At 29.3% G+C, this 26,266-nt stretch overlaps 1 protein-coding gene and 16 non-coding genes across 17 annotated transcripts; 2 read left to right on the top strand and 15 right to left on the bottom strand.

Moving 5' to 3' along the window:
• Positions 1 to 153: 153 nt before the first annotated feature.
• On the bottom strand, positions 154 to 235 carry Trnal-aag (transfer RNA leucine (anticodon AAG)). Its single transcript has one exon. It is a non-coding gene; the product is annotated as a tRNA-Leu (tRNA).
• Positions 236 to 3,595: 3,360 nt separating this feature from the next.
• Positions 3,596 to 3,677, bottom strand: Trnal-uag (transfer RNA leucine (anticodon UAG)). Its single transcript has one exon. It is a non-coding gene; the product is annotated as a tRNA-Leu (tRNA).
• A 569-nt stretch (positions 3,678 to 4,246) lies between these two features.
• On the top strand, positions 4,247 to 12,969 carry LOC145753595 (ileal sodium/bile acid cotransporter-like). The gene is made up of 15 exons (XM_082570034.1): positions 4,247 to 4,303; positions 4,505 to 4,583; positions 5,018 to 5,174; positions 5,252 to 5,396; positions 5,626 to 5,780; positions 6,154 to 6,266; positions 10,277 to 10,367; positions 10,450 to 10,568; positions 10,696 to 10,861; positions 11,265 to 11,380; positions 11,528 to 11,616; positions 11,844 to 11,967; positions 12,219 to 12,366; positions 12,604 to 12,697; positions 12,817 to 12,969. The coding sequence occupies exons 1-15, from the start codon at positions 4,247 to 4,249 to the stop codon at positions 12,967 to 12,969; spliced, it is 1,806 nt and encodes a 601-aa protein (XP_082426160.1).
• On the top strand, positions 4,785 to 4,866 carry Trnal-aag (transfer RNA leucine (anticodon AAG)). The gene has a single exon. It is a non-coding gene; the product is annotated as a tRNA-Leu (tRNA).
• On the bottom strand, positions 6,857 to 6,938 carry Trnal-aag (transfer RNA leucine (anticodon AAG)). Its single transcript has one exon. It is a non-coding gene; the product is annotated as a tRNA-Leu (tRNA).
• Trnal-aag (transfer RNA leucine (anticodon AAG)) lies at positions 7,720 to 7,801 on the bottom strand. The gene has a single exon. It is a non-coding gene; the product is annotated as a tRNA-Leu (tRNA).
• Positions 7,956 to 8,037, bottom strand: Trnal-aag (transfer RNA leucine (anticodon AAG)). The gene has a single exon. It is a non-coding gene; the product is annotated as a tRNA-Leu (tRNA).
• Trnal-aag (transfer RNA leucine (anticodon AAG)) lies at positions 8,962 to 9,043 on the bottom strand. The gene has a single exon. It is a non-coding gene; the product is annotated as a tRNA-Leu (tRNA).
• A 720-nt stretch (positions 12,970 to 13,689) lies between the features above and the next one.
• Trnal-uag (transfer RNA leucine (anticodon UAG)) lies at positions 13,690 to 13,771 on the bottom strand. Its single transcript has one exon. It is a non-coding gene; the product is annotated as a tRNA-Leu (tRNA).
• A 2,058-nt stretch (positions 13,772 to 15,829) lies between these two features.
• Trnal-aag (transfer RNA leucine (anticodon AAG)) lies at positions 15,830 to 15,911 on the bottom strand. Its single transcript has one exon. It is a non-coding gene; the product is annotated as a tRNA-Leu (tRNA).
• A 1,041-nt stretch (positions 15,912 to 16,952) lies between these two features.
• Positions 16,953 to 17,034, bottom strand: Trnal-aag (transfer RNA leucine (anticodon AAG)). Its single transcript has one exon. It is a non-coding gene; the product is annotated as a tRNA-Leu (tRNA).
• A 1,029-nt stretch (positions 17,035 to 18,063) lies between these two features.
• On the bottom strand, positions 18,064 to 18,145 carry Trnal-uag (transfer RNA leucine (anticodon UAG)). The gene has a single exon. It is a non-coding gene; the product is annotated as a tRNA-Leu (tRNA).
• A 2,431-nt stretch (positions 18,146 to 20,576) lies between these two features.
• Positions 20,577 to 20,658, bottom strand: Trnal-aag (transfer RNA leucine (anticodon AAG)). The gene has a single exon. It is a non-coding gene; the product is annotated as a tRNA-Leu (tRNA).
• Positions 20,659 to 21,695: 1,037 nt separating this feature from the next.
• On the bottom strand, positions 21,696 to 21,777 carry Trnal-aag (transfer RNA leucine (anticodon AAG)). The gene has a single exon. It is a non-coding gene; the product is annotated as a tRNA-Leu (tRNA).
• A 1,040-nt stretch (positions 21,778 to 22,817) lies between these two features.
• On the bottom strand, positions 22,818 to 22,899 carry Trnal-uag (transfer RNA leucine (anticodon UAG)). The gene has a single exon. It is a non-coding gene; the product is annotated as a tRNA-Leu (tRNA).
• Positions 22,900 to 23,610: 711 nt separating this feature from the next.
• On the bottom strand, positions 23,611 to 23,692 carry Trnal-aag (transfer RNA leucine (anticodon AAG)). Its single transcript has one exon. It is a non-coding gene; the product is annotated as a tRNA-Leu (tRNA).
• A 1,801-nt stretch (positions 23,693 to 25,493) lies between these two features.
• Positions 25,494 to 25,575, bottom strand: Trnal-aag (transfer RNA leucine (anticodon AAG)). Its single transcript has one exon. It is a non-coding gene; the product is annotated as a tRNA-Leu (tRNA).
• Between the last annotated feature and the right edge of the window lie 691 nt (positions 25,576 to 26,266).

Raw genomic sequence — 26,266 nt, forward strand, 5'->3', positions numbered from 1 at the left:
TGGCAATTGTTAGCACTTTGACAATATTAACAAAGGAATAAAATAGTAATTATAATAAAACAAAAAGTTTTAGACAAAGGATTAATGAGAACGTAATTATTGCAAAAAGGTGGAAGGTTTAAAAAGATAATATAATTATTCGTTTAAAAGTAATGGCAGCGGTGGGATTCGAACCCACGCCATCGAAATGACTGGTGCCTTAAACCAGCGCCTTAGACCACTCGGCCACGCTACCTGTTTTGGTGGCATAACTATTTTATACCTGCCGATCACTCTTACCTTTTCTCTAATTATAATGAAAGCATTACACTTATGTGTTTGCATATTTTATATATTAACAAATATGAAATTAAAGTCGTTTTGCAAACATATTTCAGACTACTTTTAATTGTTTTTAAATCCAAAATGTTTGTTAACGACTTTTTGGATAGATTTTATACGCCCTGGCGCGATAAGATAAGGGTAAAAGACCTCTAGTTTGCCGCAGACTTTAATAACATACAGCTTGTTTGGTTCAATTAATACGTTGTTAAGTACGCCCGACGTGAATGCAATTAAAGAACTTTTTATATAGCGTGAGGATGAATGCAACAACAAAATGAGATACGTAGTACAAAATGTAATAAATGCAAACAAGGAATACAATGGATTAATATCATTACAACATGTACAACAGGTTAGACGATATGTATTGTTTTTACAAAAAATAAAATTACTCTTTTGCACAATCAACCTGTTTAAGCTAAACAACAATATACTATAAAACTTTTGTTTTTTGGTTAGATTAACTGCCTAAAAAAATCTGATCTAAAATTGAAAAAGATATGAAACTTGTTTTTAGTTGCTACAACAAAAAAGAGAAATTTCGAGCGACTTTATTATTATTATTATTTTTTTTTTTGCACAATGATAAAAGTAAACTAGATTTATTTGATAAATAAAATATGGTTCGAAATCGTTTGATTCTTTTTTATAAATATAATTTATTTAGTAGGTTTATTAATTAAATTATAAATTTAAATATGAACTTTTTTATATTTAAACCTAATTTTAACAAACGAACACGCATTCATTGATATTGTAATAGAAAGGTAAACTAAATTTAAAAGCAAAATACCGATCTTAATTTTTTAGTAATCAAACGAGTATTAAAATATAATAATAACAAAACAATTAAAAAAAATATTTTACGCATTTTTGACTTATACTTTTTTCAACCAATATTTTTTACTTTAATAGACAGCGAAAAGGACGATTTTTGACGGCGACCAGAACGCTATTAAATTATTCAAGCGTTAAACTCACACTGATTTTTATAAAAAAACTAAAATAATGATTAAACGATATTTAGCTAGAGTTAAATCTTCATTTTAAATAGCAACATACAAAATAATAATACCAACAACATATTAAAATTTCAGAAAATTTAATCTTTAAATTTTAATAATAAAATATATTAATTAGTAATTAGTGACATTTAAATGTCGTAAATAGGAGGTTTGCGATTCGTTGGGATAATAACAAACATACTAAAAATTTAGAACTTTTACTTTTAAAGAACAAAAGTTATCGTCTTTCAAAATTCTGGCTAGAAAGAATAAAAACAACTAGATTTATTTGATAAATAAAATATGGTTCGAAATCATTTGATCATTTTTAAAATTAATCTTTATTATGGTTCGAAATCTTAGATTTCGAAACATATTGTTATTGTCCGTATATTTATTTTTATTTTTATTCTTACTAATCCGAATTTTGAAATCGAATAACTTTTGATTTTGTGTATATTAATTTTTAAAATTTTAGTATGTTGTTTATTATCATATTGTGTTTCAATCCTCCTATTTTGATAATTTAAATATTATTAATTAGTAATTAATAGGTGTTTGTTTATTAAAATTTAGAGATCGTTATTAAGTTTTCAAATTTTAGTCAGTTATATATCATAATATTAATAACTCGAAAATGGATTAAAAATTTAATTTTTGTTTGTTTTTTATATTTAAATTCTTGTTTGTTTATTAAAAATTAAAGTTTGATATTAAGCATTTAAAATTTAATATAATGTATTTTATGATATTAGTAATTAAAATACATGTTTAAAAAATAATTTTTGTTTGTTTATTTTATTTAAATGCTCGTTTATTTATTAAAAATCAAAAATCAATTTTGGGAATTTAAAATTTAGTAAAATGTATATCTTGATATTAACAACATAGAACTGGGTTAAAAAATTAATTTTTTTTGTATAATATATATAAATGCTTGTTTGTTTATTAAAAATTAAAGATATGTAAAATTCTTAGTTAAGGTGTAAGTATATTTTTTTTGTTTATAAAAATTTATGCTAAACATAATCAAATAATTTCGAACCATATTTTATTTATCAAATAAATCTAGTTAATAAATAAAATTATACATAAACATTACTTAATTATGAATATTAACTAAATAAATAAATTTAATATTACATAATCAATTATTAGACTAAAAACGTGGATAAGAAAATTTTGGAACAAAATTATTTCAAAAATTTTAAAATATCAATATTTAATTTTTTAATTAACAAAAGTAATTAAATATACTCAACAAACAAAAATTAATTTTTTAACCCAGTTTGAATATTAACTAAATAAATAAATTTAATATTACATAATCAATTATTAGACTAAAAACGTGGATAAGAAAATTTTGGAACAAAATTATTTCAAAAATTTTAAAATATCAATATTTAATTTTTTAATTAACAAAAGTAATTAAATATACTCAACAAACAAAAATTAATTTTTTAACCCAGTTTTAAGTTGTTTATATCAGAATATACATTAGACAAGTTTTAAATGCCTAAAATTGATTTTTTATTAATAAACAAGCATTTAAATATAATAAACAAACAAAAATTATTTTTTTTAATATGTATTTTAATTAGTAATATTATAAAATACATTATACTAAATTTTAATTGCTTAATATTAAACTTTAATTTTTAATAAACAAACAAGAATTTAAATATAATAAACAAACAAAAATTAAATTTTTAATCCATTTTTGACTTATTAATGTTATGACATATAACTGACCAAAATTTGAAAACTCAATAACGAACTTTAAATTTTAATAAATAAACACCTATTAATTAGTAATTAGTGATATTTAAATCATCAAAATAGGAGGGTTGAAACACAATATGATAATAAACAACATACTAAAATTTTAGAGATTTATATACACAAAATCAAAAGTTATTCGATTTCAAAATTCGGATTAGTAAGAATAAAAATAAAAATAAATATACGGACAATAACAATATGTTTCGAAATCTAAGATTTCGAACCATAATAAATACACTGACAATAACAATATGTTTCGAAATCTAAGATTTCGAACCATAATAATAAATACGATATACAATTAATATTACAACAATGCGACGGGAAAAATGACAAAATCATAAACAAAGACTTTAATTAGCATAACACAATTAGTAATAAAAAAAATAGATGATGTGTGTCGAAATTTTTCAAGTCTATTTTAACACATATGAAAAATTTGTTTATGTGTTTGCAAGACCTTTGCTTTTTTTGTTTAAAATGAATGGCAGCGGTGGGATTCGAACCCACGCCATCGAAATGACTGGTGCCTAAAACCAGCGCCTTAGACCACTCGGCCACGCTACCAGTTGTAAAGTTCTATAACTATTTGCTTTTTTACGACGATACAAAACTAATTACTTGTTTAAAATTAACTTGTTTTATCTGTTTAGATAGACAGCCTAAAAAAGTGTAATTAAAAATTGATAAAGAAATGAAACTTATTTTTAATTGCTACGACAAAAAAAGAAATCCAAAGAGGTGTTATTTAGCATAAGACCATTGGCAATAAAAAAATAGATAAAATGTGTTGTAATTTTTTAGGTCTCTTACACAAATTAAAAAAAAAATCGTTATTGTGTTTGCAAAATCTTCTCATCTTTTGGTTAAATTAAATGGCAGCGGTGGGATTCGAGCCCACGCCATCGAAATGACTGGTTCCTTAACCAGCGCCTTAGACCACTCGGCCACGCTACCTCTTTTAATTTAAATAACTATTTAATTCCTGCGGATCACGCTTACTTTTTCTTTAATTGTAATGAAAACACTACGCTTAAATGTTTGCATATTTTTATATATTAACAGAAATGAAATTAAAGTTGTTCTGCAAACATATTCTACATAGAAGACTAAGTTTAATTGGTTTTAAATCCAAAATGTTTGTTAACGACTTTTTGGATAGATTTTATACGCCCTGGCGCGATAAGATAAGGGTAAAAGACATTTGGTTTGATGTTGACTTTAATAACATACAGCTTGTTTGGTTCAATTAAAACGTTGTTAAGTACGCCCGACGTAAATGCAATTACAGAATTTTTTATATAGCGTAAGGATGAATGCACCAACAAAAGAGATAAGTAGTACAAAATGTAATAAATGCAAACAAGAAATATAATGGATTAATATATTTTCAGGTTGAAGCAGATGCAGTAGGCAGAGCAATAACTATTGGTGTTTTGGTTGACTGTCCTTTGTTTTTCTGGAATATTACAAGCAAGAAGGCAATTAAAATCATTAACGATGCTAGAATGACAGATTTATTATATTTTTACAACACTTAAGAATATTTTTTTCTTTGATTTTATGTTGTAGTTCGGATTGCTTTTAAAAAACTTGAATAGATAATATTACTTTTAAACAAAAAATTAGTTTCATTTCGTGGTAAGAAAATAAGTAAGTAAAAAATTAACAACAGGTAGCGTGGCCGAGTGGTCTAAGGCGCTGGTTTAAGACACCAGTCATTTCGATGGCGTGGGTTTGAATCCCACCGCTGCCATTAATTTTTAACATAAAAATCTTAAAATTGTTTTTGGATTAGTAACTTTCCTTTAAAATAATTACAAAAGTGAAATTGATTTTGTTTGATGTAAGTTTTTGTTCGTTATTTTGTTAAATATGATTTCAATTATATTTTAAATAACTTATAGGTAAACCAATATTTGGACAGTTGATGGCTGTCTCCTTAATTCGTGATGGATCTGATTACCATCATGTATCATGGAATAATGCAAGTTCAGGTATTACCTGGCCTCCCTTACGGAATCACCCTGATGCTAAGTTACACTTACTAGAAGCTATTTCAAGGTACGCAACGGAAATTCTTTAATTACTTAAATATAATCAATAATTTTAACAAGCTGTTAAATAACACTACTTTTTAGTGGAAATTTGCAATGCGTATCAAGCGGGCATTGTGTTTACACGAACACCGACAAGTTTAACCTCGGCAAAAATGACTGCCAAAAAATTCCGCCAGGAACAAACGGGGCTTACGAGCGCATGATGGCGTTGTGGAGCAGTGCCGTGGTAAAATTACGTTTTAAATAAAACCTTTTTAAGAGTAAAGGCTACTTTTTAAGAGTAAGCCTAACAAATAAAAAAACATCAATTTTAAATATTTTTAATACAGTATCTAATTTCTAAAAAGTAAACGTTATCTAATAACATTTAATAACTTAAAGCCGGTGTTAATAGTTTTTTGTATTAAAAAATTTAAGTGTACTGACATTCTAAAGCACTTATATTTACACTTTAGGAGACAGGATTTATCGACAAAAATCAGTTTGTTGCTCTTACAAGTACTAACGCAGCAAAAATTTTCAACTTGTTTCCACAAAGAGGTCATATTATGGTCGGCTCGAACGCTGATTTGGTTGTATGGAAAAATGGCAAACCAAAAAGTCTTTCTAGGTTAGCAGAAGCCTTTAAAATTACTAAGCCTGATTGCTCGAACGTTTTTGAAGGTCTTGAATGCACGATGGTACCAGACGTTGTTATATGTCATGGGAAAATTGTCTTTGCGGATTGTCAAGTAAGTTAAACGTTTATACTGGACACTTCACAAACATTGTTTATTTACTTCATTACTTACAAAAATTTTGTAGTGCGAAATTTACCATAAGAAATTTTTTCTTGCCTAATATGCAAATTTGGACTAGATTAATAAAACAATTAAAACATTAAGCAACACTATCAATAGTTTCTCGATTGAATTTAATTGTTAGCCTGTAAAAATATTTCTATCTTGATAAATCATTGTTTATTAAACTGGTAATATTAATAGGTTGCAGTCATTCAATCGCGGGTACCAGTCAGCAAACGAGAACAACCTTCCAGAGCGCTTTTCACGCGGTTCAGGGCATCGAGCAATGCACCAATCTGGATGGAGCTTTTCAGGTAACGTTTTCAGTATGAATTGATTTCTAAAATAAATCTAAAAAAATATGTTATTATTCATAAAATTCGTGCGGCATACAAAACATAAAAAATATAATACTAGAAACTGTAAGTTAAACAAAAGCCAACCCATTTTTTATCAATTTTACATTTTTAATGTTATAAAAAAATTTCTGGTGAGGGGGGTTCTGAGCCAGTTACCCGAATGTCGAAATTTTCGAACCCGCCGGGTGGACAATCCAAATTAAGTCTTACTTAAAATCAAATCAAAAAATCGGAATAGATGGTATGTGTTGTAATGTGTTTTTATTATATAACAAAATAAAAAACAAATTAGTTTAGGTGTTTGCATGCCTCAATTTTGTCACTATATACAAATGTAAATAAAAAATCACTTACTAGAGACACTTTTTGGTGAAATTGACAATTAGTTTGTTTAGCACTTGTTAGCACTTTGACAATATTAACAAAGGAATAAAATAGTAATTATAATAAAACAAAAGGTTTTAGACAAAGGATTAATGAGAACGTAATTATTGCAAAAAGGTGGAAGGTTTAAAAAGAAAATATAATTATTCGTTTAAAAGTAATGGCAGCGGTGGGATTCGAACCCACGCCATCGAAATGACTGGTGCCTTAAACCAGCGCCTTAGACCACTCGGCCACGCTACCTGTGTTTGTTTGCATAACTATTTTATACCTGCCGATCACGCTTACCTTTTTTCTAATTGTAATGAAAACACTACGTTCAAATGTTTGCATAATTTTATATATTAACAAAAATGAAATTAAAGTTGTTTTGCAAACATATTCTATATAGAAGACTAAGTTTAATTGTTTTTAAATCCAAAATGTTTGTTAACGACTTTTTGGATAGATTTTATGCGTCCTGGCGCGATAAGATAAGGGTAAAAGACCTCTAGTTTGCCGCAGACTTTAATAACATACAGCTTGTTTGGTTCAATTAAAACGTTGTTAAGTACGCCCGACGTGAATGCAATTAAAGAATTTTTTATATAGCGTAAGGATGAATGCAACAACAAAATGAGATACGTAGTACAAAATGTAATAAATGCAAACAAGGAATACAATGGATTAATATCATTACAACATGTACAATAGGTTAGACGATATGTATTGCATTTACGAAAAATTAAATACCTATTTTGCACAATCAGCCTGATTAAGCTAAACAACAATATACTATAAAACTTTTGTTATTTGGTTAGATTAACTGCCTAAAAAAATCTGATCTAAAATTGAAAAAGATATAAAACTTGTTTTTAGTTGCTACAACAAAAAAAAGAAATTTCGAGCGGCGTTAATTAGCATAACACAATTGGTAATAAAAAAATGGATGATGTGTGTCGAAATTTTTCAAGTCTATAATAACACAAATAAAAAATTTGTTTATGTATTTGCAAGACCTTTTTCTTTTTTTGTTTAAAATTAATGCCAGCAGTGGGATTCGAACCCACGCCATCGAAATGACTGGTGCCTTAAACCATCGCCTTAGACCACTCGGCCACGCTACCTGACATCTGCATGCGTAACTATTTAATATCTGCCGATCACGCATATCTTTACTATAATGATAATGCAATATGAAATGTGTTGTAATTTTTGTTAAGTTTCTTAACTATTTACTTTTTTATGACACTACAAAACTAATTACTTGTTTAAAAGTAATGGCAGCGGTGGGATTCGAACCCACGCCATCGAAATGACTGGTGCCTTAAACCAGCGCCTTAGACCACTCGGCCACGCTACCGTGTGTGTGTGCATAACTATTTTATACCATCACGCTTACCTTTTCTTTAATTGTAATGAAAACACTACGCTTAAATGTTCGCATATTTTTATATATTAACAAAAATGAAATTAAAGTTGTTTTGCATGCATATTCTACATAGAAGACTACGTTTAATTGGTTTTAAATCCAAAATGTTTGTTAACGACTTTTTCGATAGATTTTATATGCCCTGGCGCGATAAGATAAGGGTAAAAGACGTCTAGTTTGATGTTGACTGTAATAACATACAGCTTGTTTGGTTCAATTAAAACATTGTAAAGTACGCCCGACGTAAATGCAATTACAGAATTTTTTTATATAGCGTAAGGATGAATGCACCAACAAAAGAGATATGTAGTACAAAATGCAATAAATGCAAACAAGAAATATTATGGATTAATATCAATACAACATGTACAACAGGTTAGACGATATGTATTGCATTTACGAAAAATTAAATACCTATTTTGCACAATCAGCCTGATTAAGCTAAACAACAATATACTACAAAAATGTTTGTTTTTGGTTAGATCGACTGCCTTAAACAACCTGATTTAAAACTGAAAAGGAAATGAAACTTGTTTTTAGTTGCTACAACAAAAAAGAGAAATTTCGAGCGGCGTAAATTAGCATAACACAATTGGTGATAAAAAATATTTTAACTCTATTTTTTTTTATTTTAAGTCTATTTCCACAAATTAAAAGTTAGTTTACGTGTTTGCAAAACCTTTTTTTATTTTTTTGGTCAAAATTAGTGGCAGCTGTGGGTTCGAACCCACACCATCGAAATGACTGGAGCCTAAAACCAGCGCATTAGACCACTCGGCCACGCTACCAGTTGTAAAGTTCTTAACTATTTACTTTTTTATGACAATAAAAAACTAATTACTTGTTTAAAAGTAATGGCAGCGGTGGGATTCGAACCCACGCCATTGAAATGACTGGTGCCTTAAACCAGCGCCTTAGACCACTCGGCCACGCTACCCGATGTTTGTATGCGTAACTATTTAATATCTGCCGATCACGCATACCTTTACTATAATGATAATGCAATACAAACACGACGCCTATATGTTCGCATATTTTTATATACTAAAAACTATAAAACTAGAAGTTGTTTTGCAATCATGTACAACGTATAATACTAATGTTAATTGCTTTAAAATATTTTTTTAACGACTTTAGAATATATTTTCTACGCCAAGCTTACCTTGATAGCATACAGCTTGTTCAAATTTAATTAAAGCATTGTACAGTAAGTCCAAGTAAATGCATCACCGAATACTTAATGAATAGCTAAAGTATAAGGGCAACAACAAAAAACTCACATAGTACAAATTGTAATAAGTGATCACAAGGAATACAACGATTTGGTATAAATAGAACTTGTACAGTAGGTAAAGGTTGTTGTTTTGTTAAAATGTAAAATATAATTACTCTTTTGCAGAATCAAACTTTTAAAGTTAAATAACAATATACTGCAACAATATTGGACTGTCGTTATCTATTGTTTAAATAGTGTTCTTATAAAACTTTATCGTTTCATTCCGCCGTTAGTTAGGGGCAATATGTTTAAAGGCACAACTCTTGTTATGTAAATGTTTACTCTCGATGTGTTGTATGTTGTTCAAATTTTATTCACTAATAATAACAACTAATAAACTAAACCGAACTATTTCGCAAACTTATGCAACGGCCTGTAAAAAGTTTAATATTGCTCGATGATAAAAAGTTTTGCAACGACCTGAAGCATAACTTTTTAAACCTTGCCGCGATGAGCTTTGATGCCCAGCTTGAAACTACAGTAGCTTAAAATGAAAATAATACTATGATAGTCAAGTTGTCTTGGTTCATATAAAATGTTGTGAAGTAAGCTTAACATGAATACCACCACAAAGTTATGGTATAGCTTAAGTATAAATTCAACCACAGAAAAGTTATATAGTACAACCTTGATAAATGCTACAAAAATGGTCTTCAATGATTTAAATACAACATTTATACCAGGTAAGACACTGTTGTTATGCAATCAGTAAAATGCAATATTACTAAATCTTTATGTAAATAATACTGTCGTGGAAAATAATTCGTTATATAAATGTATTTGTGTATATATATATATATATATATATATATATATATATATCATTGTAAGATATGTCATAATGTACTGTATTTTATTAATCCTAGTAAAGTTCGTTATTTATAATACTACTAGATTTTAATGATGCATGTGGAAATCTTACAAATGCCTCAGACATCACCTTGGAACTGCCAGGCTGTAGAAATATAACAAGAGCAAAGTACAGGTACTGTCCAAAGATATAGGAATCCAACTCTGCTGACAAGTCAATATATAATTAAACGTGACATAAGTTTTTTTTTCAACAGTCGCATGCTAAGCATTGGTTTGGTAGCATGTGTATCTATTATCATGTTTGCTATGGGTTGTAAAGTCGAAACCGAGAAAATCGTTCAGCGCATTGTAAGGCCTTGGGGAATTCTTATCGGTATTTTGTTGATATTCACGTAATATAACTTTAATTTAAACAATAAATATGCATATGGTTAGTATTTAAATAATAATTTTAGGATTTTTTTAAAATTTTGAATGGCTTTATATTATTTTTGTAACAGGATTTTTGTGCCAGTTTGGTATAATGCCTTTGTGTGCATTTGTTGTTGGCAAACTGCTCGATCTTTCACAAGCAAAGGCACTTGTCGTTCTTATCATGGGAACTTTACCTGGTGGAAATACTTCCAACATTGTAACTTATTGGTGCAATGGAGATTTGGATTTGAGGTAAGATAAAAACAATTTTTGTTTATTAGAGTAGAGTGTTTGTTATTTTTTAAGATATACTCTATATATCCTTTTTGATTATATACAAAGTTAAATTTTGTGTTACTATTGTTTTGAATTACCCTTTTTTAAATTAAAACTGTAAATAACAGTTTAGTTAAACTGTATTAAACACTTAGAACTTTAGAAACTAAAGTAAACATATATTTTTCTATTTAAAGTTACCTAAAATAGTAATTTTTAATTTTCCACACTCTATTGAATAAAGTTACCTAAAAAAGTAATTTTTGTTTTCCCACACTCTGTTGAATGCTAGTAGTATAACAAAACTCAATTTACTATTAAAATACAATGTTTTTTAAATTACTTTTATTCACATTAAATCATATTATTTTGTATGTAGTGTTGCAATGACTGCAATGTCAACAGTAATGGCGTTTGCAATGATGCCTTTATGCTTGCTTATTTACGGTAGTTCACTTGTGGATAACACAATTGAAATTCCTTATCTAAACATATGTAAGTGTATTTTTTACATACCACAATACACTCGTACTTTTTGTTACTTTATTGCCAAAGGTTTAGTATAAATTTTTTAGAATGTTGAAGTGAATTAATATTTTTTAACATAAATATTTTGTTTAATGTTTATTTATTTATGTTAAGGTATGATTTTGTTGGCGTTTATAATTCCTATTGCAGCCGGAATTCTGATCAATTATTTTAAACCAAATATTGCAAAAATTTTGGGGACGGTAGGCTGTGATTTAAAATACACTAAATTTGCACTAAATTTTTATTTTCATCATAAAATTAACGTAAGCTTTTGTTTTTATTCTCAACTTATTTTCTGTATCTTAGCTTTTGTTACAGTTTAATGTAGCTTGGTTTATTTAACATTTATATAATACAAACATTTTAAGTCAAATAAATTTATGCAATTGTGTTTTTGTTATTTAAAAGTTCAATCAATTTTGCATAGGTTGGAATGATAATAGGTCTTGTAATTATTGCTGGTTCTGCTACGATTGGTATTTTACTTTATCCCACTGCTTTCACGATACCTGAAGTTTATTGGAAATTTTCATTTGCCCTTCCTTTATTAGGTTAGTAAATAATATTCAACAGATTATATGTGTAAATTTATGAACTCCATATTTTTTTCGTATAACCGACAATATGTAATTTTTAAGGAATTGCACAACGCTGTATTAGCTATTCTTAAGCATGTTAACCCTTGTACTTTTAATAAGCATTACTAAAGAACATCATTTGTTTAAGTGTTTATTATTGAGGTCTTACAACAATAAAAGCAAGATAAATGTTTGTTTCTTAATCAATTTCATGTGTTGTATAGGATACCTGCTTGGATATGTTCTTGCTTTCTTAATTGCTAAACTGTTTAAACTTGAATGCATCAAGGACAAACAGAGAAGAACTATTGCAATAGAAACAGGAACACAAAATGCCCAACTATGTACTGCAATCATTCAACTAAACTACGGGTTTGTTGATCTTTTTTGACGTTTACTATTTTAAAAAATTTAACAACAAAAAACTAAATTGTAATATATTTGTTATAAAAAACCTTTTTTTTAAATTGGATTATTACAAAATTTAGTTTTTTTTTTAATAAAAAACTAAAAAAAATAAGTATCACAAACCCAGTTTAAGTTTTTTGTATTTTTTATTTCTGTAATCTTTTGTATCATTAAAAGTTCTTTATTTACAAAATTTTAAAGATGCTCTTGCATGATCTTGGAAATGTATTCATACCCGCTAGTTTACTATCTCTACCAAGTCGTAGAAGCTCTAATCTTCTGCATAGCTATACAGGTGACATTTTGCACGACTTTATTATATTTTGTAGTATTTGGTATACTAAAAGCATCACAATAATCTAAAAATTTACACATAAGCGGTTTTTTGTTTATAAATTTTGATTATTTTGACAGATTTACAAACGGTGTTTTCACACCTCTAGCAACACTCTCACAGCCGTGCCGGATATCGAAACTAGAGCAAATAATATAGAGGCCACACAACTTGGTTCTACCGCCACTGATGGAAACAGAAATACAACCGAAAAACAAACTAACGTTAAATGACGATATTAGCTTACAAACCCACATTAAGCATATTAATATTTTTATAGGTGAATTAACAAAAAATGAGTTATTAATATATATATATATATGTAAATAGGACTAATGACGTAAAATATTGAATTGTGCAACAACAATGTTCTAAGCGATATTCTTTTAGTAAAATATTATTTAGTAAAACAAAAGTTACATTGTTCTGTTATTTGGTTTAAAAATCGTGTTTTTATAAAAAAAATATAAGAAAAATTCTGATATTTCTACCATATTTTTTTGAATTGACTTATCGTTCATTTTTCTTGTGTACTGATTTGAATACATCGTAGAGTATTTTAATTGTTGTATCAGTCAAGTTAGACAGTTGCAATTCTGGGCCCATTATTGGTATTGTTTTATTCTTTGATCAACCTATTGTTGGTCACGTCAGGTAAAGTTAGATAAACCCTACATTTTGATTTTGTTTTATTTTATATTTAAATGCCTGTTTGTTTATTAAAAATCAAAAAATAAAATTAGGCAATAAAAATTTACTCTAATGTATATTAAAATATTATTAACTTGAAAACGAGTTAAAAATTATTTTTTGTTTGTTTATTATATTTAATTACCTGTTTGTTGCAGAACCAGCTTTCATTTTTTTTGCCAAAGGCTGCTAAAAAAATAAAACCAACTACGCCAATACAGCAGGAAATATAATGGTCGTGTATTTACAAAATACAAAAATAATGGCAGCGGTGGGATTTGAACCCACGTCATCGAAATGACTGGTGCCTAAAACCAGCGCCTTAGACCACTCGGCCACGCTACCTGATTATTAATAGTCAACTATTTAAAATCTTGCGGCAGTAAAAAAGCGTTAAACTTTTTAAAATTAATGATAGCGGTTGGATCGAAACCAAACTAAAAATATTTAATTTTTTGAGAGGTTTTGAAATTACGATTTTTAAAAAACACACCAATATATCCCATAACTATACCCTTATATAATATGATCTTAAATGCAAACAATAACTACATTGTTGTTTTTTTAAGATACTACCTAATTAACATGTCTTATAAAAGCAAATTTTTAACAACTAAACTTATACAGTTATGACATTAACTGTGTTTAAAAAACAACCTAGTAACGACCGCGCGATGACGCTCACCCTCCAAATTTGTTATTTAACTGAAAATTTGATTTTACAAGTAGTGTGGTATATTATGGTAGTAAATTAGGCACACAAAAGTATTTTTTAAAGGGGTTGGTTTCGAGCAGTACCAATACGACACTATTTGCCACTGAGCTCGGCGTTAACTAATTGTTTAAAACACGTCATAACAGCACACCTTTCTCCAAAATTCATAAAACTTATCACCTTATAAAAGTGATAAGAACAACACATCTAGGAATATTTCGATTAACCACAACTGTACTGTTTGCCTAAAGTTTTAAAGTGAATAATAACATACAACCCCCTTCGTACGCACCTATTTTAAACAATGATTCTTAAAATGATATGTTTAGTGGTTAATAAGCGCGAGGTACAAATTGAATTAATATGTAAAAGTATTTAAGATAAACATCAAAATTATAAAGTTTTATGGTTTTAAATACTGTTACAATAAAAAATATTCGATTATAAGTGAATAAAATGTTATGTTTTAGTTAAAAGGTTGTAACGCCAACAAATTTAAACTCCTTTCATTTTGTTTAATATTTAGACCTAAACTTTATCTATGTTTTATGTTTATAATCAATCCATTACGTGTTGACATCGTGGTAAAAGCTTTTTGTTTAAATAAAAAAATATTGTATAAGAAAAACCTGACCTCAAGTTTATTTGTGTAGAAGTATTGTTGCTAAAAACATGACAACAAACATAAAATAAATATGTTTAATTAATATTGTTAGTGTAACATAGATGTTTTGTCATGCGTCGGTGGCTCCTGACACCTGATATTACGTTATATGCCCTAGTAGATTTAATTGATAATCTTATCGGGATTCCTTGCCCTAAACCTGATTGTAGCGTTTACTGTTGTATGTGGCGTCTATCAAAAGTAGTTTTGACTTGGGTGCGGTTAGGTGTAGTTGTATTGTTTTTATACTGTTTTATTACTCTTATGTTTTTATTGCAAGTATTGTTTTAGTAGTTTTTATTGATTATTAAAAGTAAGTTTACACATCTACCGCACGTGTTAATATAAATAACAGAGTTAGCCAAATTGTTTTTTACGGTGAACCGTTAAAGCGGGGTATCCTAGGCTTTACTAAATTAGGGAGATCGTCTGGTCCTAATAAACAGTTAGGGTGAGGGTTTAATACAATTAGAACCTTTATTATATCGCCACCTAAACGTTAGGCTAAATTACGAGACGATCAAACTTTCCTTGTAACATTAGTATACACAGCTATATATTTATGTTGATCAAAACATGCCACAAACCCCTTAGCGAAGCACAGATTCTAAACATTGGACATTTCTTATCAACTGATTAATCGTGAAAAACATGCAAATGTTGTAATTACAGCGATAGGGTTTAAACCTAAGCTAAAAATATTTAATTTTGAGTTTTAAATTAAATAATAATGAACATATTATCCCTTAACTACATCAACATATAATATAACTTAAATGCGAACAAAAACTACATTGTTGTATTCTTCTAGATAAATCCAAGTAAACATGTCTTAAGAAACAATTTTTCAAACATCAGCTGCCAACTATGTTTAATTTCACTTTAACGCATTTCATTCAAGCTTGAAAAGATTTGAAGATTTTTGCCTTGCCCAGTTTTTTTTTCATTTTGCCAATAGTATTTTAAAAGTTAAACAGGACATAGTAAAGAGTATTCTAGGTGTGTAAATAAATTACAAAATAAATGGCAGCGGTGGGATTCGAACCCACGCCATCGAAATGACTGGTGCCTTAAACCAGCGCCTTAGACCACTCGGCCACGCTACCTGATGGTTCATATTATGTTTATTGTGTCTTACGTATTTACATCGTGGCAAAAGCTTTTTGTTTAAATAAAAAAATATTGTATAGGAAAAACCTGACCTCAAGTTTTTTGGTGTAGAAATATTGTTACTATAAACATGACAACCTAGCTATAAAATACTGTTAGAACCTAATTTGTTATATACAAAGTAACATTCATAACTTGCTAGGGTTCAAATTATTAATATATCGTAATGAACTTTAGCACCGCAAACTTGGTAGAAAACAAAAAATAAATATGTATTATTAATATTGTTAGTATACACACAGCTAGCTATACACTTAGTTAATCAAAACATGCCACAAACCCCTTAGCGAAGCACAGATTCTAAGCATTGTTCATTTAGTAGAATCGCTTTCATTATCATTTAAAGGTTCACAGACCTTACATTTTAATAAAGATAACTTACTATTGCAGGTTATTCTAATCCTAAACCTATAACAACCTTGCTACAAAACAATTAAAATTATATATCTTTGTTTAACCAAACTTAAAAATTGTCAAAGTTATGATAGCTTACAAAAAAAATTACTAGTAAAAGATTTGTGTGTTAAGACTTCAAATGAATTTTGCCCCGTTCAGAAATTATTTCTTATCAACTGATTAATCGAGAAAAACACGTAAAAATGTTGTAATTAAATTACTATGGCGCGCTGGATCTTTCTTTAGGTTGTAATCAGGCGCTTGGTCGAGTGATCGAATGCTGTTACTAACGCTCCTAGCCCTACGACAGCGCAAGTTTAAATCCTACCGCTGCCAACGTTAAAATTATTTTTTTGCTTAAGCTGCATTGTTTAGCAAAAATAGTAGTATGGTAGTATGGTAGCTGCTATCTAAGATTTATACCAATTTCCCACTTTACATTTCAATGTATATGGAGTTTTAAAGCGATTTGACATGTGCAGAATAAGCTCTTTCTTACTTTGTCAAAAGATGCTTAAAAAATATATATATTTGCCATGTGGGCAGGTTGGATTTAAATGACAAAATATTTAAAAAAGTAATGGCAGCGGTGGGGTTCGAACCCACGCCATCGAAATGACTGGTGCCTTAAACCAGCGCCTTAGACCACTCGGCCACGCTACCTGATGGTTAATAGTATGTTTATTGTGTCTTACGTATTTACATCGTGGCAAAAGCTTTTTGTTTAAATAAAAATATATTGTATAAGAAAAACCTGACCTCAAGTTTATTTGTGTAGAAATATTGTTACTATAAACATGACAACCTAGCTATAAAATACTGTTAGAACCTAATGTGTTATATACAAAGTAACATACATAACTTGCTAGGGTTCAAATTATTAATATATCGTAATGAACTTTAGCACCGCAAACTTGGTAGAAAACAAAAAATAAATATGTATTATTAATATTGTTAGTATACACACAGCTAGCTATACACTTAGTTAATCAAAACATGCCACAAACCCCTTAGCGAAGCACAGATTCTAAGCATTGGACATTTAGTAGAATCGCCTTCATTATCATTTAAAGGTTCACAGACCTTACATTTTAATAAAGATAACTTACTATTGCAGGTTATTCTAATCCTAAACCTATAACAACCTTGCTACAAAACAATTAAAATTATATATCTTTGTTCAACCAAACTTAAAAATTGTCAAAGTTATGATAGCTTACAAAAAAAATTACTGGTAAAAGATTTGTGTGTTAAGACTTCAAATGAATTTTGCCCCGTTCAGAAATTAATTCTTATCAACTGATTAATCGAGAAAAACACGTAAAAATGTTGTAATTAAATTACTATGGCGCGCTGGATCTTTCTTTAGGTTGAAATCAGGCGCTTGGTCGAGTGATCAAATGCTGTTACTAACGCTCCTGGCCCTACGACAGCGCGAGTTCAAATCCAACCGCTGCCAACGTTAAAATTATTTTTTGCTTAAGCTGCATTGTTTAGCAAAAATAGTAGTATGGTAGTATGGTAGCTGCTAACTAAGATTTATACCAATTTCCCACTTTACATTTCAATGTATATGAAGTTTTAAAGCGTTTTGACATGTGCAAAATAAGCTCTTTCTTACTTTGTCAAAAAATATATATATTTGTCATGTGGGCTGGTTGGATTTAAATGACAAAATGTTTAAAAAAGTAATGGCAGCGGTGGGATTCGAACCCACGCCATCGAAATGACTGGTGCCTAAAACCAGCGCCTTAGACCACTCGGCCACGCTACCTGATTTTCGTTTGTCAACTATTTACAACCTCGAGGCGATTTTATTTTATTTTACTTGTTTAAGAATAAAGACAGCGTAGAGGTTCGAACCCATGCTAAAATTATTCAATTTGGTTTTTCAAATTTCGATTTTCGATAAAATAAAAAATGGTTTACATATTGTAACAAATAAGCCATTTTCATATTTACTCAAAGTTGTTATCTGGATTTAGTCCCGTGTTAAATTCTTCTCTCTATCACGTGGGCTGTATCACGTGATTTGTTTGTTAAAGTGTATTAAATGTTATATATGGAGTATTCGTGTTACGAGTTAGTAAACGATTGTACGAAAATTTACGTAATAAAATAAAATAAATATTAATACGGCTTTTATACAAAAGACTACTTGTCAAAAATAGGTTACACTATTATCCCATTATTACATTCTCATATGATATGATCTAAAATATTAACAATATAACTACGTTGTTGTTTTTTTAATACTTTTAAATAAACGGGTCTTTAAAAAAACAAATTTTTAATCATAAGCTGCTGACTAAATTTAATTTCACTTTACAACATTACATTCGAATATAGAATTTTGAAGCTTTTTGTCTTGCGTAGAACCAGCTTTCATTTTTTTCACGCTACCTGGTGAATAAAAGTGAACTATTTAAAATCTTTGCCCAGTAAAAAAAACGTTAAACTTTTTAAAATTAATGACAGCGGTTGGATCGAAACCAAACTAAAAATATTTAATATTTTGGGGGGTTTAAAATTACGATTTTCAAAAAACACACATATATATCCCATAACTATACCCTTATATAATATGATCTTAAATGCAAACAATAACTACATTGTTGTTTTTTTAAGATGCTACCAAATTAATATGTCTTCTAAAAGCAAATTTTTAACAACTAAACTTATACCGTTATGGCATTAACTGTGTTTAAAAAACAACCTAGTAACGACCGCGCGATGACGCTCACCCTCCAAATTTGTTATTTAACTGAAAATTTGATTTTACTAGTAGTGTGGTATATTATGGTAGTAAATTAGGCACACAAAAGTATTTTTTTAAAGAGGTTGGTTTCGGGCAGTACCAATACGACACTATTTGCCACTGAGCTCGGCGTTAACTAATTGTTTAAAACATAACAGCACACCTTTCCCCAAAATTTATAAAACTTTTCATCTTATAAAAGTGATAAGAAAAACACAACTAGGAATATTTTGATTACCCAAACAACCGTACTGTTTGCCTAAAGTTTTAATGTGGATAATAACATACAACCCCCTAAGTACACACCTATTTTAAACAATGATCCTTAAAAGATATGTTTGGTGGTTAATTAGCGCGAGGTACAAATGGAATTAATGTGTAAAATTATTTAAGATAAACATCAAAGTTATAAGTTTTATGGTTTTAAATACTGTTACAATAAAAAATATTTGATTATAAGTGAATAAAATGTTATGTTTTAGTTAAAAGGTTGTAACGCCAACAAATTTAAACTCCTTTCATTTTGTTTAATATTTAGACCTAAACTTTATCTATGTTTTATGTTTATAATCCATTACGTGTTGACATCGTGGTAAAAGCTTTTTGTTTAAATAAAAAAATATTGTATAAGAAAAACCTGACCTCAAGTTTATTTGTGTAGAAGTATTGTTGCTAAAAACATGACAACAAACATAAAATAAATATGTTTAATTAATATTGTTAGTGTAACATAGATGTTTTGTCATGCGTCGGTGGCTCCTGACACCTGATATTCCGTTATATGCCTTAGTAGATTTAATTGATAATCTTATCGGGATTCCTTGCCCTAAACCTGATTGTAGCGTTTAATAAGGTCCTAATAAACAGTTAGGGTGAGGGTTTAATACAATTAGAACCTTTAGTATATCGCCACCTAAACGTTAGGCTAAATTACGAGACGATCAAACTTTCCTTGTAACATTAGTATACACACAGCTATATATTTATGTTGATCAAAACATGCCACAAACCCCTTAGCGAAGCACAGATTCTAAACATTGGACATTTCTTATCAACTGATTAATCGTGAAAAACATGCAAATGTTGTAATTACAGCGATAGGGTTTAAACCTAAGCTAAAAATATTTAATTTTGAGTTTTAAATTAAATAATAATGAACATATTATCCCTTAACTACATCAACATATAATATAACTTAAATGCGAACAAAAACTACATTGTTGTATTCTTCTAGATAAATCCAAGTAAACATGTCTTAAGAAACAATTTTTCAAACATCAGCTGCCAACTATGTTTAATTTCACTTTAACGCATTTCATTCAAGCTTGAAAAGATTTGAAGATTTTTGCCTTGCCCAGTTTTTTTTTCATTTTGCCAATAGTATTTTAAAAGTTAAACAGGACATAGTAAAGAGTATTCTAGGTGTGTAAATAAATTACAAAATAAATGGCAGCGGTGGGATTCGAACCCACGCCATCGAAATGACTGGTGCCTTAAACCAGCGCCTTAGACCACTCGGCCACGCTGATGGTTCATATTATGTTTATTGTGTCTTACGTATTTACATCGTGGCAAAAGCTTTTTGTTTAAATAAAAAAATATTGTATAGGAAAAACCTGACCTCAAGTTTTTTGGTGTAGAAATATTGTTACTATAAACATGACAACCTAGCTATAAAATACTGTTAGAACCTAATTTGTTATATACAAAGTAACATTCATAACTTGCTAAGGTTCAAATTATTAATATATCGTAATGAACTTTAGCACCGCAAACTTGGTAGAAAACAAAAAATAAATATGTATTATTAATATTGTTAGTATACACACAGCTAGCTATACACTTAGTTAATCAAAACATGCCACAAACCCCTTAGCGAAGCACAGATTCTAAGCATTGTTCATTTAGTAGAATCGCTTTCATTATCATTTAAAGGTTCACAGACCTTACATTTTAATAAAGATAACTTACTATTGCAGGTTATTCTAATCCTAAACCTATAACAACCTTGCTACAAAACAATTAAAATTATATATCTTTGTTTAACCAAACTTAAAAATTGTCAAAGTTATGATAGCTTACAAAAAAAATTACTAGTAAAAGATTTGTGTGTTAAGACTTCAAATGAATTTTGCCCCGTTCAGAAATTATTTCTTATCAACTGATTAATCGAGAAAAACACGTAAAAATGTTGTAATTAAATTACTATGGCGCGCTGGATCTTTCTTTAGGTTGTAATCAGGCGCTTGGTCGAGTGATCGAATGCTGTTACTAACGCTCCTAGCCCTACGACAGCGCAAGTTTAAATCCTACCGCTGCCAACGTTAAAATTATTTTTTTGCTTAAGCTGCATTGTTTAGCAAAAATAGTAGTATGGTAGTATGGTAGCTGCTATCTAAGATTTATACCAATTTCCCACTTTACATTTCAATGTATATGGAGTTTTAAAGCGATTTGACATGTGCAGAATAAGCTCTTTCTTACTTTGTCAAAAGATGCTTAAAAAATATATATATTTGCCATGTGGGCAGGTTGGATTTAAATGACAAAATATTTAAAAAAGTAATGGCAGCGGTGGGATTCGAACCCACGCCATCGAAATGACTGGTGCCTTAAACCAGCGCCTTAGACCACTCGGCCACGCTACCTGATGGTTAATAGTATGTTTATTGTGTCTTACGTATTTACATCGTGGCAAAAGCTTTTTGTTTAAATAAAAATATATTGTATAAGAAAAACCTGACCTCAAGTTTATTTGTGTAGAAATATTGTTACTATAAACATGACAACCTAGCTATAAAATACTGTTAGAACCTAATGTGTTATATACAAAGTAACATACATAACTTGCTAGGGTTCAAATTATTAATATATCGTAATGAACTTTAGCACCGCAAACTTGGTAGAAAACAAAAAATAAATATGTATTATTAATATTGTTAGTATACACACAGCTAGCTATACACTTAGTTAATCAAAACATGCCACAAACCCCTTAGCGAAGCACAGATTCTAAGCATTGGACATTTAGTAGAATCGCCTTCATTATCATTTAAAGGTTCACAGACCTTACATTTTAATAAAGATAACTTACTATTGCAGGTTATTCTAATCCTAAACCTATAACAACCTTGCTACAAAACAATTAAAATTATATATCTTTGTTCAACCAAACTTAAAAATTGTCAAAGTTATGATAGCTTACAAAAAAAATTACTGGTAAAAGATTTGTGTGTTAAGACTTCAAATGAATTTTGCCCCGTTCAGAAATTAATTCTTATCAACTGATTAATCGAGAAAAACACGTAAAAATGTTGTAATTAAATTACTATGGCGCGCTGGATCTTTCTTTAGGTTGAAATCAGGCGCTTGGTCGAGTGATCAAATGCTGTTACTAACGCTCCTGGCCCTACGACAGCGCGAGTTCAAATCCAACCGCTGCCAACGTTAAAATTATTTTTTGCTTAAGCTGCATTGTTTAGCAAAAATAGTAGTATGGTAGTATGGTAGCTGCTAACTAAGATTTATACCAATTTCCCACTTTACATTTCAATGTATATGAAGTTTTAAAGCGTTTTGACATGTGCAAAATAAGCTCTTTCTTACTTTGTCAAAAGATGCTTAAAAAATATATATATTTGTCATGTGGGCTGGTTGGATTTAAATGACAAAATGTTTAAAAAAGTAATGGCAGCGGTGGGATTCGAACCCACGCCATCGAAATGACTGGTGCCTAAAACCAGCGCCTTAGACCACTCGGCCACGCTACCTGATTTTCGTTTGTCAACTATTTACAACCTCGAGGCGATTTTATTTTATTTTACTTGTTTAAGAATAAAGACAGCGTAGAGGTTCGAACCCATGCTAAAATTATTCAATTTGGTTTTTCAAATTTCGATTTTCGATAAAATAAAAAATGGTTTACATATTGTAACAAATAAGCCATTTTCATATTTACTCAAAGTTGTTATCTGGATTTAGTCCCGTGTTAAATTCTTCTCTCTATCACGTGGGCTGTATCACGTGATTTGTTTGTTAAAGTGTATTAAATGTTATATATGGAGTATTCGTGTTACGAGTTAGTAAACGATTGTACGAAAATTTACGTAATAAAATAAAATAAATATTAATACGGCTTTTATACAAAAGACTACTTGTCAAAAATAGGTTACACTATTATCCCATTATTACATTCTCATATGATATGATCTAAAATATTAACAATATAACTACGTTGTTGTTTTTTTAATACTTTTAAATAAACGGGTCTTTAAAAAAACAAATTTTTAATCATAAGCTGCTGACTAAATTTAATTTCACTTTACAACATTACATTCGAATATAGAATTTTGAAGCTTTTTGTCTTGCGTAGAACCAGCTTTCATTTTTTTTTTTTGTCAAAGGCTGCCATAAAAATAAAACCAACTACGCCAATACAGCAGGAAATATAATGGTCGTGTATTTACAAATTACAAAAATAATGGCAGCGGTGGGATTCGAACCCACGCCATCGAAATGACTGGTGCCTTAAACCAGCGCCTTAGACCACTCGGCCACGCTACCTGGTGAATAAAAGTGAACTATTTAAAATCTTTGCCCAGTAAAAAAAACGTTAAACTTTTTAAAATTAATGACAGCGGTTGGATCGAAACCAAACTAAAAATATTTAATATTTTGGGGGGTTTAAAATTACGATTTTCAAAAAACACACATATATATCCCATAACTATACCCTTATATAATATGATCTTAAATGCAAACAATAACTACATTGTTGTTTTTTTAAGATGCTACCAAATTAATATGTCTTCTAAAAGCAAATTTTTAACAACTAAACTTATACCGTTATGGCATTAACTGTGTTTAAAAAACAACCTAGTAACGACCGCGCGATGACGCTCACCCTCCAAATTTGTTATTTAACTGAAAATTTGATTTTACTAGTAGTGTGGTATATTATGGTAGTAAATTAGGCACACAAAAGTATTTTTTTAAAGAGGTTGGTTTCGGGCAGTACCAATACGACACTATTTGCCACTGAGCTCGGCGTTAACTAATTGTTTAAAACATAACAGCACACCTTTCCCCAAAATTTATAAAACTTTTCATCTTATAAAAGTGATAAGAAAAACACAACTAGGAATATTTTGATTACCCAAACAACCGTACTGTTTGCCTAAAGTTTTAATGTGGATAATAACATACAACCCCCTAAGTACACACCTATTTTAAACAATGATCCTTAAAAGATATGTTTGGTGGTTAATTAGCGCGAGGTACAAATGGAATTAATGTGTAAAATTATTTAAGATAAACATCAAAGTTATAAGTTTTATGGTTTTAAATACTGTTACAATAAAAAATATTTGATTATAAGTGAATAAAATGTTATGTTTTAGTTAAAAGGTTGTAACGCCAACAAATTTAAACTCCTTTCATTTTGTTTAATATTTAGACCTAAACTTTATCTATGTTTTATGTTTATAATCCATTACGTGTTGACATCGTGGTAAAAGCTTTTTGTTTAAATAAAAAAATATTGTATAAGAAAAACCTGACCTCAAGTTTATTTGTGTAGAAGTATTGTTGCTAAAAACATGACAACAAACATAAAATAAATATGTTTAATTAATATTGTTAGTGTAACATAGATGTTTTGTCATGCGTCGGTGGCTCCTGACACCTGATATTCCGTTATATGCCTTAGTAGATTTAATTGATAATCTTATCGGGATTCCTTGCCCTAAACCTGATTGTAGCGTTTAATAAGGTCCTAATAAACAGTTAGGGTGAGGGTTTAATACAATTAGAACCTTTATTATATCGCCACCTAAACGTTAGGCTAAATTACGAGACGATCAAACTTTCCTTGTAACATTAGTATACACACAGCTATATATTTATGTTGATCAAAACATGCCACAAACCCCTTAGCGAAGCACAGATTCTAAACATTGGACATTTCTTATCAACTGATTAATCGTGAAAAACATGCAAATGTTGTAATTACAGCGATAGGGTTTAAACCTAAGCTAAAAATATTTAATTTTGAGTTTTAAATTAAATAATAATGAACATATTATCCCTTAACTACATCAACATATAATATAACTTAAATGCGAACAAAAACTACATTGTTGTATTCTTCTAGATAAATCCAAGTAAACATGTCTTAAGAAACAATTTTTCAAACATCAGCTGCCAACTATGTTTAATTTCACTTTAACGCATTTCATTCAAGCTTGAAAAGATTTGAAGATTTTTGCCTTGCCCAGTTTTTTTTTCATTTTGCCAATAGTATTTTAAAAGTTAAACAGGACATAGTAAAGAGTATTCTAGGTGTGTAAATAAATTACAAAATAAATGGCAGCGGTGGGATTCGAACCCACGCCATCGAAATGACTGGTGCCTTAAACCAGCGCCTTAGACCACTCGGCCACGCTACCTGATGGTTCATATTATGTTTATTGTGTCTTACGTATTTACATCGTGGCAAAAGCTTTTTGTTTAAATAAAAAAATATTGTATAGGAAAAACCTGACCTCAAGTTTTTTGGTGTAGAAATATTGTTACTATAAACATGACAACCTAGCTATAAAATACTGTTAGAACCTAATTTGTTATATACAAAGTAACATTCATAACTTGCTAGGGTTCAAATTATTAATATATCGTAATGAACTTTAGCACCGCAAACTTGGTAGAAAACAAAAAATAAATATGTATTATTAATATTGTTAGTATACACACAGCTAGCTATACACTTAGTTAATCAAAACATGCCACAAACCCCTTAGCGAAGCACAGATTCTAAGCATTGTTCATTTAGTAGAATCGCTTTCATTATCATTTAAAGGTTCACAGACCTTACATTTTAATAAAGATAACTTACTATTGCAGGTTATTCTAATCCTAAACCTATAACAACCTTGCTACAAAACAATTAAAATTATATATCTTTGTTTAACCAAACTTAAAAATTGTCAAAGTTATGATAGCTTACAAAAAAAATTACTAGTAAAAGATTTGTGTGTTAAGACTTCAAATGAATTTTGCCCCGTTCAGAAATTATTTCTTATCAACTGATTAATCGAGAAAAACACGTAAAAATGTTGTAATTAAATTACTATGGCGCGC

This window comes from Corella eumyota, chromosome 1, assembly GCF_963082875.1.
Source record: "Corella eumyota chromosome 1, kaCorEumy4.1, whole genome shotgun sequence".
NCBI lineage: Eukaryota > Metazoa > Chordata > Ascidiacea > Phlebobranchia > Corellidae > Corella > Corella eumyota.

Bases quoted from the DNA above. Each gene is read 5' to 3' on its own strand.
- LOC145753595 (XM_082570034.1), top strand. From the start codon at position 4,247: ATGTTTGTTAACGACTTTTTGGATAGATTTTATACGCCCTGGCGCGAT. The intron at 11,381-11,527 runs GTAAGTGTATTT...ATTTATGTTAAG, and splicing joins AATTCCTTATCTAAACATAT to GTATGATTTTGTTGGCGTTT. The intron at 12,367-12,603 runs GTTTGTTGATCT...AAAATTTTAAAG, and splicing joins ATCATTCAACTAAACTACGG to ATGCTCTTGCATGATCTTGG.